The sequence below is a fragment of the Microcaecilia unicolor genome, chromosome 6, assembly GCF_901765095.1.
Source record: "Microcaecilia unicolor chromosome 6, aMicUni1.1, whole genome shotgun sequence".
In the NCBI taxonomy this organism is placed as follows: Eukaryota; Metazoa; Chordata; class Amphibia; order Gymnophiona; family Siphonopidae; genus Microcaecilia; species Microcaecilia unicolor.
The window spans coordinates 189,530,480-189,547,103 of record NC_044036.1 but is presented as its reverse complement, the minus strand read 5'-3'; the positions used below and the strand labels follow the sequence as shown (position 1 = coordinate 189,547,103).

General features: G+C 44.5%; 1 protein-coding gene across 1 annotated transcript in view; it reads left to right on the top strand.

Moving 5' to 3' along the window:
• The window catches only part of RBM6 (RNA binding motif protein 6), a 631,054-nt gene that overhangs the window by 457,458 nt on the left and 156,972 nt on the right, over positions 1-16,624 (top strand). The window contains 1 exon segment of the mRNA XM_030205417.1: positions 1,739-1,793. Within this exon segment, the coding sequence (XP_030061277.1) occupies positions 1,739-1,793 (55 nt within the window).

Genomic DNA, 16,624 nt, shown 5'->3' with positions numbered 1-16,624 from the left:
GCAAGGGGGCAGTGTTGGCATCTAAGTCAACCATCACTCATTAGGGAGGCTATTTCTTCTACTTACATTCTTTCTGGCAAGCATCCACCGGCATCCCTCAGGGCTCATGCAACCAGGGCTGTGGTGACGTCCTGGGCCGAAACTTGGGTGTACTCTCTTGATGACGTCTGCAGGGCTGCCACTTGAGCATCTCTGCACACCTTTGTGAAGCATTATCGCCTTGATGTTGCAGCGAGGTCGGATGCATCCCTTGGGGCATTGGTTCTCTCTGTGGGTATCTGTTTCCCGCCCTGTTGAGGACTGCTTTGCTACATTCCAAAAGTATTTGGATTTATCTGCTCATGGTGACGAGGAAAAAAATATGCCTTGCCACCCTTGTCAATTTTCTCTGTTTAAAGTTTCTGTGCAGTGTCTTAGGTTTTCTGGATGGTGATTTGTTGTGGTTGGGTTCTGTGAGAAGGAAGAAGTTCTAATCTGTTCCTGTTTTTTCTGCATTATTATGAGACATGCAGATTGTTCAAGAAGCATGCCGTCCTATATGAGGCATACTTCAGTTCTATGTTTTTTTTTAATCTCCACCTGCTTGTAGGTGGATACAACCCACAACTATTTGGATTCATACACTGTGACTAAAGGAATGAAAATTATCAGTAGGGTATAATTTTTCTTTTCAAATCATGGACTAACGTCTTTATCAACCAAAAAAAAACCCCTATCAGAAACAGATATCAAATCTATTTAAATATCACAGCAACATGTCTGTCTCTCTTCTAAATGATTCAGTTTGCCGTAAAAAATGTAACGTGGGCTAAGGAAAAGCCCAGAAATGGTATTTCTCAGAAATCATTTGATTAATTTACGTTTTTCCCTGAGTTTTGTACAGCTCTCAGCCTTTGTTTCATGTATTCACTGGTTGGGAATGCTGGAGAGAAGTCTACTATAAGATTTACATTCTTTCACCAAAAAGCATCAAGCAACAATCAGTGGGCACTGATGTTTATTAGAGTAACCGTAAAACAAGGTGGAAAAACTTGACAGTTGTCCAGTTCGTTTTTGATATTCTAGTAGACCAATATGTTTTGGCACCTATGTGCTGCCTTCAGAGACAGCTAGACAAAGTTTTGATCTGGTTGAGAAGAATACAATCCATCTTAAAGAATATACAAATTCACACTTAAGGTTACTTGGAATGGGCTCCCAGAGCTTCAGTTGTCTATGAAAGTTGTGAGCTACTATTGTACATACTGTCGTGTTCTGGGAGCCCATTACAATTAACCATAAGTGTGATTTTGTATTTTCTATAAGTTTGTGTGCTTCACATCAAGATCAGAACTTTGTCTAGGGTACAGAACCTGCCTTTAGTATTTTATATTCATAAAAGACCCTTCTGTACAGCTAGATTGTCTGCATCTTGGGGACCAGCTGGTTCCCTATTCTGAAACAAAATCCATATAGATTTTCTGAGTTCCATGTTACTTACCCTTCATCAAAACCCTTTGTGAAGTCTGTAAGCAAACTTGTGGCTAAACTGGGGTCTTCCTCAGCAGAAGAGTATTTAAACTGGGACAATTTGTTTCATGGCTATTCCTAGACCTTGATATTATTTTTAAGGGAAATGAGGTCATTTGAGATCACTAACATGTTATAAAACAACTGCTTGAAATGTTGAGCAAATTGAACAGTTTGATTGGGTGGTCATTATTGATGTAAGAATTGGGTTATAATTCTCTTTTCATAGGGAAGACTCATCCTCATATCAACCTGGTCACTCTGAAAATTCTTCCCATGGCAAGGTAGGTCATTTGTAACTGAAGAGATACTAGAGCAAATTGACCAAAGACCTGAAGGTATTCATCCTAGAGTTTTGTAAGAACTACAATATGAAATTGTAAACCTGTTACTGGTAATAACCTACACTAAAATCTACTACTATCCATGAGAAATAGCAATGTAAAGCCAATTTAAAACAGGGCTGCAGAGATAGCCCAGGAAACTATAGATCAGTGCTGGATAAAATGGTCAGAAAGATTGTACTGCTTGTATAAATATGACTTCATGGAGGAGAGCCAGCATGGATTTTATCATAGGGCAGTACTATCTGTTAGAATAATCTAAAGGTGCAAGTAATCATGTGTGGGGCAAAAAATAGGTGCCACTCAGCTTGGCACAGTTTTAAAATTTGGTAATGGCAAGACAGAAGTGATTGGACATCAGTCCTGAAAACGATGCCTTCCTCGGTGGATAAGGTGAGGGGAAGGGCAAGCGTAATGGGGGATTCTGAGAGCCTAATTTTACCAAACATTGGTTGAGAACAGGTGTTTTATTGGGAGCCAGCACTGTATGTTAGAGTAGGCAGTGTAGAAAGTAGTGCTGTTTTACTCCCTAAGAATATAAGATGTGCCATGCTGGATCAGAAAAAAGATCCACTGAGCCTAGTATTCTGTCTAGGCTTTACATGTACCTGGCAGGGTTTCAAAAAGTAGACCCATTCTTTCTTGTTAATTCTCAGAAATGAGTTATGGTTTTCATGGTTGCCATTATTAGTCTATCTGACTAATAATGGCAAATGGATTTTTCTTCCAAAAACTTGTCTAAACCCAGCTTGCTTTTTATATATTGATCACATCCTCTAGCAGTAAACTCCACAGCTTGATTATATGTTAAGTTAAAAAAAATTACATTCTCACATTTATTTTTAAAATCTGTTAGTTTCATGGGCTCAAACTTTGTCCTAAAAGAAAGCTATTTTCTGTTCTTTGGCTACTGGAGAGGTAGCACTGACCTGAATTAGGTGTTAATTAAGTTGTGAGGAATAGAATAATTGCAAAGGTTACTAGGGCAATCAGATTACTGGGTTAGCTTCAAAGAGTCTGGAACAGCCCCTTAGAATCCAAACTATATAGAGAGGAAATGTCCCACTTAACTTTCTTTCTGAAAAGTTGTTAGAGAAGAGGACATTCCTCTGGGTAAGTGAACATTATTTTGCTCTGTGCTGTGGTAACTTAAAGATTAGGGTTTAAAAGAGGAACTGTAGGTTATTGATAAAGAGAGAATTAAAAAAAAAACCAGGCTTCATTAACTAGTCTCCATACCCTTTTCCCCATAGTTTTAAAACTTGAATTTTCTGCTACAGCATTAACAGGTAACCTCTAGAAGGCACCGCAGGGCCTAGTTCAGTCTTCATTCCCACCTCCATCCCCAGCACCCACCCATCCCTAGCACAGCTGTTCATTTATAATCAATTCTAATTAGGATAAGAGGAGAATTTTTATTAGCATTTTAATTACATTTAATTAGTTTCTGAGAAGCAGACACTAAATGCATTACACATTATACCATATAATTGTAAAGCTCTTTATAATAATCTGATATCCCAAGTACCTTAAGAAGTTTTAATTAAACAACTCTAACACTAAGATGCAGACAGCAGTCCAGCAACAAGAGGGATGCTATCCAGGCTTTTATATGTATATGATTATCTCCTAGTTGGTGATAGGTTATATGTGTGTGCTTGATGCAAAGAGCTCCTAGCTCTCGGAGAAAGAGTCCGTTCTTTGAGGTTAAAATGTCGGAGGAGCTGAGGGTGACAAGAGAGGTACATAGAGGAGGCCTACAGGGACAGTGTAGATTAGTCCCACCTCCAGTCTAGCAGCCCCTGTGCTGCTTTGGAGGAGTGAGGTCTCCTAAAAGGGGAGCATCAGCCTGGTAAAGTTGGAAGTTATCCTGTAGCCAGGACCAGCCCACTAAGGGATGCAATATCCTCTCGCATCAAGGATGTATCTCTACCCAGGAAGGATGGGTTAAGGCAGCTGTTGTAGTTGGTGATTTGATGATTAGACGTGTAGATAACTGGGTGACTGGTGGACGTGAGGATCACCTGGTCGCTTTCCTGCCTGGTGCGAAGGTGGCGGACCTCGCTCGTCACCTAGATAGGATTTTAGATAGTGCTGCGGAGGGAGATGGCTGTCTTGGTACATGTGGGTATCAATGACATATGAGGTTCTGGAAGCCAAATTTAGGCTCCTAGGTAGAAAGCTGAAATCCAGATCCTCCAGGGTAGCATTTTCAGAAATGCTTCCCATTGCACACACAGGGCCCAAGAGACGGGCAGAGCCCCGCAATCTATTATTTTTTTATTTATTTAAAAATTTATAATCACATCTACAACCCTGAGCGAGGAATAATACACACACATAATAGTAATATACATTTTCCATAGCGTCCCACAGATCAATCCAGAGACTTGTGAGTTGTGTCCCTCCGAGGTTTGATATACATGGACTTGTGCAGCAAAGTAAACCTCAGTATTCTCTCTCTGTCTAGCAGGTGGAGGGACATCTCTATGCAGTTCTGGTTTGATCTGGCTACAGGTGTCCTTTGGGCCTAGTTTAGCACACTCAGGGGTTAAGTGGCTGTTTGTAGCTTCTGGTGTACACCTGGTGGTGCCAGGTCCCTCCCGGTCTCCCCCTACCTTTCCTCCATCACCCGGGGCTGTGGGCCTGATCTGGTGTTGTCTTTCTCTCCTGAGTTAAAAAAAAAAAAAAAAAAAAAGGTTAGCGTCTCTTTAAGAAACTTTGTTTTTGTTTAATCATACAGAGGAGCTAGACGGGCTGCCGAATCTGTTTGAGGGGCAGGCGTTTGTGGAGCATGTCAGTTCCTTCTGAGGCGGCTGAGCATTGCTCCCGGTGTGGGGGCTATAGAGCAGCGGTGGGGGAGTGTGAGTCATGCTGCCATCAGCCCACAGCGGGTGTTCAGCGCGATGGGGGTTCCCCTCAGGCGTCCGGTGAGTCGGAAGCGCAGGGGATAGTTTTAGCGGTTTCCTCGGGGCAGTTAGTGCAGTGCGCGTCGACGGGCGCCATTTTTTCCTCTCAGGTGCGACAAGCTCCGCACATGGCGGTTGACAGACAGGAGGCACAGCACGCTTCTGTGGCACAGGCTCCGATGGAGGAAAGTAATTTAGAGGGAGCAGGGGAGTCCCTTTCAGTTCCTTTTCCCTGAAGTTAGGAGCTTCTCTTCAGGCAGCCCCGTCTCTTCCTCAGCAAACTTCAGTTGCTGCAGCCTCTTAGTCTTTCCTTCCAAAACGTCCCCGGGTGGAGATTTTGGATCCCGAGGAGCTATCTGACACAGATGGCCCGGTTTTGTCTCTGGGCTCTCCCTCAGAATCATTGGATTTGGCAGATGAGGTCACCCTGCCTTCTGAGGACGGGGATGACCCAACAGCTGCCCACCTTATTCGCAGGGAAGAGCTTCCCTCCCTGATTATTAGGGCTTTTGAGGTTTTGGCCATTTCACCCCCATGAATCGTCAGGGGGAACAGGTCCGGTGCCCTCTATTATGTCTGGCACCAAATGCCCACCTCGTTCCTTTCATGTGCATGAGGCCATGAAATCCTTATTTCGGCGCAGCGGGATACACTAGACAGTGGGCTTAAGGTTGCTAGAGCTATGTCGCTCTTTACGCGCTGCCTGCTGCTGACTTATTGCTGAAGGTTCCTATGGTGGATTCATTAATCACAACGGTCACTAAGAAAACCACTCTCCCTGTGGAGGATGGCATGGTGCTCAAGGACCCTCAGGATCATAAGTTGGAGACTTGCTTGAAGCTGTCCTTTGAAGTAGCGGCCCTTTTCCTGCAAGCTTCAGTTTGTGGCTGCTATGCGGCGCAGGCATGCTTATCGTAGGTACAGAAAGCCTCCTCTCCGGAGGACCTCGTGGCTGATTTGCCAGCCTTAGAGTCCGGTTTAGCCTTCCTTGCGGATCTTCTTTATGATCTTTTGAGGGCTTCAGCGAAGGAGGTTTCCCTAGCGGTCACCGCGCGTCATTGGCTGTGGTTGCAACATTAGGCTGCAGACGTGGCCTCTAAGTCATGGTTGGCAAAGCTTCCTTTTAGGGGAAAGCTTTTGTTTGGGACAGACCTAGAACAGATTGTGAAGGACCTCGGTGACTCTAAGGGCCAGCGCCTCCTGGAGGACAGGTCCAAATTTGTGCAACCGGCGGGACCTAGACATAAGTACATAAGTACATAAGTAGTGCCATACTGGGAAAGACCAAAGGTCCATCTAGCCCAGCATCCTGTCACCGACAGTGGCCAATCCAGGTCAAGGGCACCTGGCACGCTCCCCAAACGTAAAAACATTCCAGACAAGTTATACCTAAAAATGCGGAATTTTTCCAAGTCCATTTAATAGCGGTCTATGGACTTGTCCTTTAGGAATCTATCTAACCCCTTTTTAAACTCCGTCAAGCTAACCGCCCGTACCACGTTCTCCGGCAACGAATTCCAGAGTCTAATTACACGTTGGGTGAAGAAAAATTTTCTCCGATTCGTTTTAAATTTACCACACTGTAGCTTCAACTCATGCCCTCTAGTCCTAGTATTTTTGGATAGCGTGAACAGTCGCTTCACATCCACCCGATCCATTCCACTCATTATTTTATACACTTCTATCATATCTCCCCTCAGCCGTCTCTTCTCCAAGCTGAAAAGCCCTAGCCTTCTCAGCCTCTCTTCATAGGAAAGTCGTCCCATCCCCACTATCATTTTCGTCGCCCTTCGCTGTACCTTTTCCAATTCTACTATATCTTTTTTGAGATACGGAGACCAGTACTGAACACAATACTCCAGGTGCGGTCGCACCATGGAGCGATACAACGGCATTATAACATCCGCACACCTGGACTCCATACCCTTCCTAATAACACCCAACATTCTATTCACTTTCCTAGCCGCAGCAGCACACTGAGCAGAAGGTTTCAGCGTATCATCGACGACGACACCCAGATCCCTTTCTTGATCCGTAACTCCTAACGCGGAACCTTGCAAGACGTAGCTATAATTCGGGTTCCTCTTACCCACATGCATCACTTTGCACTTGTCAACATTGAACTTCATCTGCCACTTGCACGCCCATTCTCCCAGTCTCGCAAGGTCCTCCTGTAATTGTTCACATTCCTCCTGCGACTTGACGACCCTGAATAATTTTGTGTCATCAGCGAATTTAATTACCTCACTAGTTATTCCCATCTCTAGGTCATTTATAAATACATTAAAAAGCAACGGACCCAGCACAGACCCCTGCGGGACCCCACTAACTACCCTCCTCCACTGAGAATACTGGCCACGCAATCCTACTCTCTGCTTCCTATCTTTCAACCAGTTCTTAATCCATAATAATACCCTACCTCCGATTCCATGACTCTGCAATTTCTTCAGGAGTCTTTCGTGCGGCACTTTGTCAAACGCCTTCTGAAAATCCAGATATACAATATCAACCGGCTCCCCATTGTCCACATGTTTGCTTACCCCCTCAAAAAAATGCATTAGATTGGTGAGGCAAGACTTCCCTTCACTAAATCCGTGCTGACTTTGTCTCATCAGTCCATGTTTTTGTATATGCTCTGCAATTTTATTCTTAATAATAGCCTCCACCATCTTGCCCGGCACCGACGTCAGACTCACCGGTCTATAATTTCCCGGATCTCCTCTGGAACCCTTCTTAAAATCGGAGTAACATTGGCTACCCTTCAGTCTTCCGGTACTACACTCGATTTTAGGGACAGATTGCATATTTCTAACAGTAGCTCCGCAAGTTCATTTTTTAGTTCTATTAATACTCTGGGATGAATACCATCAGGTCCCGGTGATTTACTACTCTTCAGCTTGCTGAACTGACCCATTACATCCTCCAAGGTTACAGAGAATTTGTTTAGTTTCTCCGACTCCCCCGCTTCAAATATTCTTTCCGGCACCGGTGTCCCCCCCCAAATCCTCCTCGGTGAAGACCGAAGCAAAGAATTCATTTAATTTCTCCGCTACGGCTTTGTCCTCCTTGATCGCCCCTTTAACACCATTTTCGTCCAGCGGCCCAACCGACTCTTTGGCCGGTTTCCTGCTTTTAATGTATCTAAAAAAATTTTTACTATGTATTTTTGCTTCCAACGCTAATTTCTTCTCAAAGTCCTTTTTGCCCTCCTTATCTCCGCTTTGCATTTGGCTTGGCATTCCTTATGATCTATCCTGTTACTTTCAGTTGGTTCTCTTCTCCACTTTCTGAAGGATGTTTTTTGGCTCTAATGATTTCCTTTATCTTACTGTTTAGCCACGCCGGCTGACGTTTAGTCTTTTTTCCCTTTTTTCTAATACGTGGAATATATTTGTCCTGAACCTCCAGGATGGTGTTTTTAAACAGCATCCACGCCTGATGCAAGTTTTTACTCTGCGAGCTGCTCCTTTCAGTCTTTTTTTTTACCATTTTTCTCATTTTGTCGTAATCACCTTTTCTATAGTTAAACGCTAGCGTACTTGATTTCCTAGTTTCACTTCCTTCAATGCCAATATCAAAACCGATCATATTATGATCACTGTTATCAAGCGGCCCTCGTATCGTTACCCCCTGCACTAGATCATGAGCACCACTAAGGACTAAGTCTAGTATTTTTCCTTCTCTTGTCGGCTCCTGAACTAGCTGTTCCATGAAGCTGTCCTTGATTTCATCAAGTTTAGGGATACTCGCCGTTACCGTCCAGGTCGTGGGGCCTCTTTTCAGAGAGCAAGGTCTTCTCAGAGACCTCAGCCTTTTCGAGGTGACAGGCGGGCCTTCTTTTCTGATAACAGAAACCAGCCTGCAGCCAGATCCGCCCAATGATGGGGCCCTGGTCCATCTCCAGCCGGTTATGGGGGCAGGCTGTCCCTATTCCTGGTGAAGTGGACAAGGGTAACATCTGACGTATGGGTCTTGAAGATTATCAGAGACGGCTACAAGTTGGAATTGGCTCATCCGATAGTAGACTTGTTTCTGGAATCTCCTTGCAAATCTGCCAAGGTGCGGGCAGTTCGTCACACCTTCCTCAACTTACAACGACTGGGAGCTGTCCATCCTATACCCCCAGCAGCAGAGGGTGCAGTCGATACTCCATTTATTTTGTGGTGCCAAAAAAGGGCGGTTCTTGGCGACCCGTTCTAGATCTCAAGTGTGTCAACAGGTTCTTACGGGTTCTGCATTTCCGAATGGAAACCCTCTGCTCGGTGATTGCAGTGGTACAGCCAGGGGAGTTTTTGACGTCTCTCGATCTCAAAGAAGCCTATTTACACATTCCAATTTGGCCTCCCCATAGGCATTGTCTTCGCTTTGCAGTGCTCGGTCGTCATTTTCAATTCAAAGCGATGCCCTTCGGCCTAGCCACAGCACCTCGGACTTTTTCCAAGGTCCTTGTCGTAGTGGCGGCCTATCTCAGAAAGGAAAGGGATTCAAGTCCATCCTTATCTAGACGACTGGCTTGTCCGGGCATACTCTTTCAAAGAGAGTTGATGGGCAACCGACAGAGTGGTCAGGTTGCTTCAATCGCTTGGTTGGGTGTTCAACTTCCCAAAGTGCAGCCTTACACCTCCCAGATGCTGGGATACTTGGAAGTGTGCTTCGATACCCGAACAGGGATAGTTTCTCTTCATTCAGCTCAAGCACAGCGGTTGCTAGCTCTGTTCCAAACTCTGAACCTGCGGGCTTGGGACTGTGTACAGGTTCTGGGTTCCATGGCCTCCACCTTGGACGTGGTAAAGTGGGCCAGAGCTCACATGCGCCCCCTGCAGTGACACCTTCTAAGCCGTTGGTCTCCTCTCTCAGAGGATTACGAGGTTCGGGTGCTATGTTCGACCCGTCTGCACAGTCATGCACTGGTGGTTCATTCAAAAGCATCTGATGTTGGGCATTCCTCTGCAAACCCCATAATGGAAGATCGTGACTACAGATGCGTCGCTGTCTGGTTGGGGGGCTCATTGCCTCCAACAGATGACCCAGGACATTTGGACCCTCGGACAGAGGCGTGTTGGTCCATCAACCGCTTGGAGTTGCGGGCGATTCATCTGGGCCTTCAGGAGGTTTCTGTCTCTTCGTGGTTGCCTAGTTCGAGTTCTCTCGACAGGTGCGAAGGCGATCGCCTACGTGAAACGGTCAGTGGGCACACGGAGTGCACTACTAGCGCGCGAGGCGGCCCGAGTCTGCCATTGGGCAAAGACTCACCTCTCTCTCTTGACAGCGGCTCATATAGCGGGGTCACAGAATGTGCAAGTGGACTTCTCAGTTGCCACCAGTTGGAGCTGGGGGAGTGAACACTGTCCGCTCTGGCCTTCGATCAAATAGCTGTTCGTTGGGGGATGCTGGTGATGGACTTAAGGGCCACTGCATTCAATTCGAAGGTTTCCCCGTTTCTTTCAGCAGGGGAAGAGAGCTGGGCTCGGGAAGGCATCGATGCTCTTCTACAACCTTGGCCCAGGGGGCCTGCTCTATGCCTTTCCCCCCATGTCCTATGGTGGACAGGTTACTGACTCGCATTGCCAGTCATCCCGGTTCGAGTGATCCTGTGGCCACGGATTGGCCCAGACGTCCTGGTACACGGATATGGTCAGGTTCCTGTTCAATCGTCCTCTCTTGCTCCAGGCGCAGGACTGTCTCTTGCTGCAGGGACCAGTCATGATGGAGGAATCCCTCCCCCCTTTGGTCTTACGGCCTGGTCCTTGAAAGGGCGAAGTTGAGAAGGAAAGGGTATCCAGACGCGGTTATCGCTACGGATGCTTCAGTCTCGGAAAAGATCCACCTCGATAGCTTATGCTAGGGGTGTGCGTACATTCGATTCATGGTGTGCAAGTTCAAGGATTGTCAGCGGCTTCAGTATCGGTTATTCTCGCATTTCTTCAAGATGGTGTACAGAAATCACTCTCGTGAGTTCTCTTAAGGTGCAGGTGGCAGCTCTGGCATGCTTTAGAGGCCGGCTTCAGGGGGCGTCGATCGCCTCCCACTCGGATGTGATTTCGTTTTTTGAGGGCATAACTCGGTTGCGTCCTCTGCACGTGCCAGTTTCTGCCATCTTGGAACCTTAATCTAGTTCTCAAAGCGCTTCAGCATCCTCCTTTCGGAACCCTTATCAGGGATTACGGTTAAGGATCTTACCTTGAAGGCGATTTTCCTAGTAGCCATTACTTCAGGTTGGAGAATTTCAGAGTTGCAGGCTCTTTCTTGCAGAGACCCCATTCCTGCGTTTACGGAGTCGGGGTATTGATTAGGACAGTTCCTTTGTTTTTGCCCAAGGTGGTTTCTTGTTTCCATTTGGGGCAGTCTCTGCATTTGGCCGACTTTCGCCAGGAAGATTACCCCGAGCAATTCTGGGCTCTTCGCTGCCTCGACGTGAGATGGGCTCTTCTCAGGTAGTTGGAGGTGTCAAATGAATTTAGTCTTTTTGACCATCTCTTTGTCCTTTTTGGAGGCAGTAAGAAGGGTTATATGGCTTCCAAGGCCACCATAGCCCATTGGGTGCGGGAGGCCATGACTTTGGCCTATGTGGCATTGGGCAAGCAAGCCCCTGCGCAAATTCGTGCTCATTCTATGTGAGCTCAGGCTTCCTCCTATGCAGAGTCCCGTTTGGTTTCTCTGGAATTTATCTGCAGAGCTGCTACATGGGCTTCGGTCTATACGTTCACTCGTCATTATCGGGTGAATGTGGCAGCTCAGCAGAATGCGGTGTTTGGTTCGTCGGTGATTTCTGCCGCGTTGGGAGTGCCCCACCCTACTTGAGTACTTCTTGGGTACATCCCACAAGTCTCTGGATTGATCTGTGGGACGCTATGAGAAGAAAAATTAATTCTTACCTGATAATTTTCTTTCCATTAGTCCTAACAGATCAGTCCAGAGCCCCCCCCCCCCCCCCCTGGATTTACTGTCTGCGGTTTTGTTTCGGTTGGTTAGTTTTTTTCGTGTTTCGTGTTCTGAATGTTCCTTCGTTTGATTAAATAATAAAAACAATAAATTTGGAAGTGGTGGAAGTATGTTGGGCATTTGGTCTGACAATTTCAGGAGCGTTTTCTATTGTTTCCATTCCACTGCTTTGGTATCGTTCATACTGAGGTTTACTTGGCTGTACAGGTCCACGTATAGCAAACCTCGGAGGTTCTCTCTATCTCTACCTGCGGTAGAGGGGGACAACCCACAAGTCTCTGGATTGATCTGTTGGGACTAATGGAAAGAAAATTATCAGGTAAGAATGAATTTGTTCCTTACAAAATATACACCATAATCATAATTTAAAACAATAGGGTCAATATTATTGAGACAATGCATGATTGAAATAATTGTGCAGGGATGAAGGATTTAGATTTGTTAGGAATTAGGCAACATTCTGGGGAAGGGGGGAGCCTGTTCCAAAAGGATTGGCTCCACCTTAACCAGGATGGAACCAGGCTGATGGCACTAACATTTAAAATGGAGGTAGAACAGCTTTTAAACTAAAATGAGTGGGGGGGGGGGGGGGGGGGGAGCTGGCAGTCACCCAAGAAAGCATAGTTCGGTGTGGAGTATCCTTGAAGGATACTTTTGAAACAGGATCTGTCGGGAATCCCGATAAGAGAGGTTTCAATAATGGTGAAAGAAAAGCCGTGAGTGTTCAATGGGAGAACAGAGTAAAGGATGCAGATTATCCCCATTAACTTCAAAGCAGCCTGTAGTTGCAAGGAAAAAAAGACAAGTTTCTTTATACAAATGCTAGAAGCCTTAAAAAGATAGGAGAATTGGAGTATACGGAACTAAATGAAGTGGTAGATATAGTAGGCATTTCAGAGACCTGGTGGAAGGAGGACAATCAATAGGGACACTGTATTAGCAGGGTACAAATTATATTGCAATGATAGGATGGATCAAATTGGAGGGGGGGGGGTGCGCTATATTTTAAAGAGGGATTGAGTAAAGTAAACATTCTACATGAAACAGCAGCGTGGCATTTTATGGATAGAAATTTCAGTGTGAAGGGAAGGAGTATACTGGTTGTGCTGTACTACCATCCACGAGGACAGAAAGAACAGACATGAAAATATTTTATAGAAAATTAGGAAAGCTGTCAGATTGGGACAACATTAGTAATGGGTGATTTCAATTATCCTAATATTGACTGGATAAATGTTACATCATGGACTGCTAGGGAGGTAAAAATTTCTAGATGTAATAAATGACTGCTTGGAGCAACTGGTCCAGAAACTGACAAGAGGAGGAGCTATTTTGGGATCTAATCCTTTGTGGAATGCGGGCATAATATGAGAGGGACCAGGGAAACAGTGATCATAACATAATCAAATTTGAGTTGATATCTGGAGTGAAGTCACTAAGGAAATCTACTTGTAGCAGCTTTTCATTTTCGAAAGGACGACTATGATAAAATGAGGAAAATGGTTAAAAAGAAGCTGAAAGGATTGGCCTCAAATGTTGGGACTTTAAATCATGCATGCACATTATTTAAAATACCATCATGGAAGCCCAGACTAGATGTATTCCATGTATTAACAAATGTGGAAAAAAGAGCAAACGACAGCAAGCATGGTTAAAAATTGAGGTGAAAGAGGCTATTAGAGCCAAAAGAACATCTTTCAAAAAATGGAAAAAGGATCCGAATGTAGAAAATAAGCAATAATATAAGCACTGTAATATCTGAAGTAGGAAGCCTGGAAGGGAATCTGTGGAACCATTAGATTAGGAAGGAGCACTCAGGGAAGACAAGGCCATAGTGGAGAGATTGAATGAATTCTTTGCTTCAGTCTTTACGGAAGGTGATGTAAGAGATGTACCTATACTGGAAATGGTTTTCAGGGGTGACGATGAGGAGGAACTGAAAGAAATCTTGGTGAACTTGGAAGATGTACTGAGCCAAATCGACAAATTAAGTAGTGCTAAATCACCTGGACAGGATAATATATACCCGGGGTATTGAAAGGACTCAAGCATTAAATTACTGATCTGCTGTTAGTGATTTGTAAACTATCGTTAAAATCTGATGCTGATTTTTTAAAAGGGTTCCAGGGTGATCTGAGAAATTGCAGTCCGATAAGCTTAACTTCAGTGCTGAGCAAAAATAGTAGAAACTATTATAAAAATAAAATTACAGAACACGTAGACAAATATGACATATGGGGCAGAGTCAGTATGAGTTCAACCAAGGGAGGTTTTGCCTCACCAATTTGCTTCATTTCTTTGAAGGTGTGAATAAACATGTCAAAAAGATGAGCCTGTTGATGTAATGTATCTAGATTTACAGAATGCTTTTACAAAGTAACATGAGAGACTCCTAAGAAAATTAATAGTCATCCTCCTGTGGATTAAGAATTGGGTATTGGACAGAAATCGGAGGGTAGGGTTAAATGGCCATTTTTCTCAATGGAGGAGGGTGAATAGTGCAGTGCTGCAGGGATCTGTACTGGGACCAGTGCTATTTAATATATTTATAAATGATCTTGAAATTGGAATGACTAGTGAGGTGATCAGATTTACAGATCACACAAAACTATTCAAAGTTGCCAAAACAGATGCGGATTGTGAAAAATTGCAGAAAGAGCTTAGGAAATTGAAAGACTGGGCATCCAAATGGCAGATGAAATTTAATGTAGACAAATGTAAAGTGATGCACATTGGGAAGAATAATCTGAATCATAGTTATGTGATGCTAGGGTCCACTTTAGGAGTCTGCACTCAAGAAACAATCTAGGTGTCATTGTAGACAATACTCTGAAATCATCTGCCCAGTGTGTGGCAGCAACCAGAATAGCAAAACAGGATGGCTTGGAAGTATTAGGCATGGAATGCAAAATAGGGCTAAAAAATATTATAATGCCTCTATTGCTCCATGGTGCAACCTCACCTTGAGTATTGTGTTCAGTTCTGGTCATCATATCTCAAAAAAGATATATAGCAGAATTGGAACAGGTGCAAAGAAGAACATCCAAAATAATCGAGAGGATGGAACTGCTCCCATATGAAGAAAGGCTAAAGAGGCTAGGGCTCTTCAACTTGAAAAAGATATGGCTGAGTAAGGATATGATTGAGGTCTACAAAATCCTGAGTGGTGTGGAAAGAGTGGAGGTAAATCAAGTTTTCACTCATTCAAAAAGTACAAAGACAAGGGGACACTTAATGAAATACTTAAAAAAAAAAAAAAAAAAAAAAAAAAAAAAAGGAGGAAATACTTTTCACTCAAAGAATAGCTATGCTCTGGAACTCATTGCCGGAGGATGTGGTAATAGCGGTTAGTGTATTTGGGTTTAAAAAAGGTTTGAACAAGGTCCTGGTGGAAAAGTCCATAGTCTGTTATTGAGATGGATATGGGAGGAAACCGCTGCTTGCCCTGGGATTGGTAGCATGGAATGGTGCTACTATTTAGGTTTCTGCCAGGTACTTGTGACCTGCCCACTGCTGGAAGCAGGATACTCGGATGGGCCATTGGTTTGACCCCATATGGGTATTCTTATGCTCTCATGTTACTGACTGTTCCCTACTATACTACTACTACTACTACTTAACATTTCTAGAGCGCTACTAGGGTTACGCAGCGCTGTACAATTTAACAAAGAGAGATAGTCCCTGCTCAAAGAGCTTACAATCTAATAGACAAGTGAACGGTCGGTCTGATAGGGGCATCAAATTGGGGCAGTCTGGATTCACTGAATGGTAAGGGTTAGGTGCCGAACGCAGCATTGAAGAGGTGGGCTTTAAGCAAAGACTTGAAGACGGGCAGGGAGGGGGCTTGGCGTAAGGGTTCAGGAAGGTTGTTCCAAGCATAGGGTGAGGCGAGGTAGAATGAGCGGAGCCTGGAGTTGGCGGTGGTGGAGAAGGGTACTAAGAGGAGGGAGTTATCCTGTAACGGAGGTTACTCTTTCTACTATTAGGATTAAATACCTGTTCTCTGTTTACCCTCTTTCAACCAGCACCTAAAATTTTACATTCTTCTCTCTTGTTGCAATATGGATCGATGTAGAGGCATTTAATTTTTTTCCGTTCTCTTCCTGTGTGAATAATTCCTAATATTCTGTTTTCATTTTTGTCCACTATCACACACCAAACTGAAGATTTCAATATTATGTTTGTTGTTATGTGATGTTGCTTTCTTACTAATACAGACACAGTAGATATCTCAGAGGCCTGCTGGACAAAGGACAACCGATAGAACACTTCATTATCAGGTTAAAAAACTGTATCGAAATGTCAGAGCAGATAGAGCTTGCGCAAACAAACGTTTGGGTAATAATGAGAATGGGACTTATGTACCCCTTTCTGTGGTTTTTCCAACTACATTCAAAGCGGTTTACATATTGTATACAGGTACTTATTTGTACCTGGGACAATGGAGGGTTTAAGTGACTTGCCCAGAGTCACAAGGAGCTGCAGTGGGAATCGAACCCAGTTCCCAGGATCAGAGTCCGCTGCACTAACTAATAATAGAGTTAGAAGGAGCTTGTAGAAAGCAGTAGAATGGTAAGGAAGTCAGGTCCCACCAGAAGGGAACTTTGTAGTCTGCTGGTGGTAACCCAGACCTGCTGATAGAGGAAGATGAGGACCTGAGCAGCAGAGAGCTGAAGTGTTCAGTGCTGGTGGGGGCCCAACACCCACTGGCAGAAGAGAGTTTCAGAAAGACAAATGAATATACTGGCAGGGGCTGTATCCTCAACCAGCGAAGAAGAAAGCCACACTGGTGAAATGTTTTACAGACTGCAAGTGGGAAGCCAGTCCATCAGCAGGAGAAGATAAGAAGAGAGGAGAATGGGGTGTGTACTAGGCTGCGCATGTTGGTTTACTATTCGCTAAAATACTTTGACATTTTAT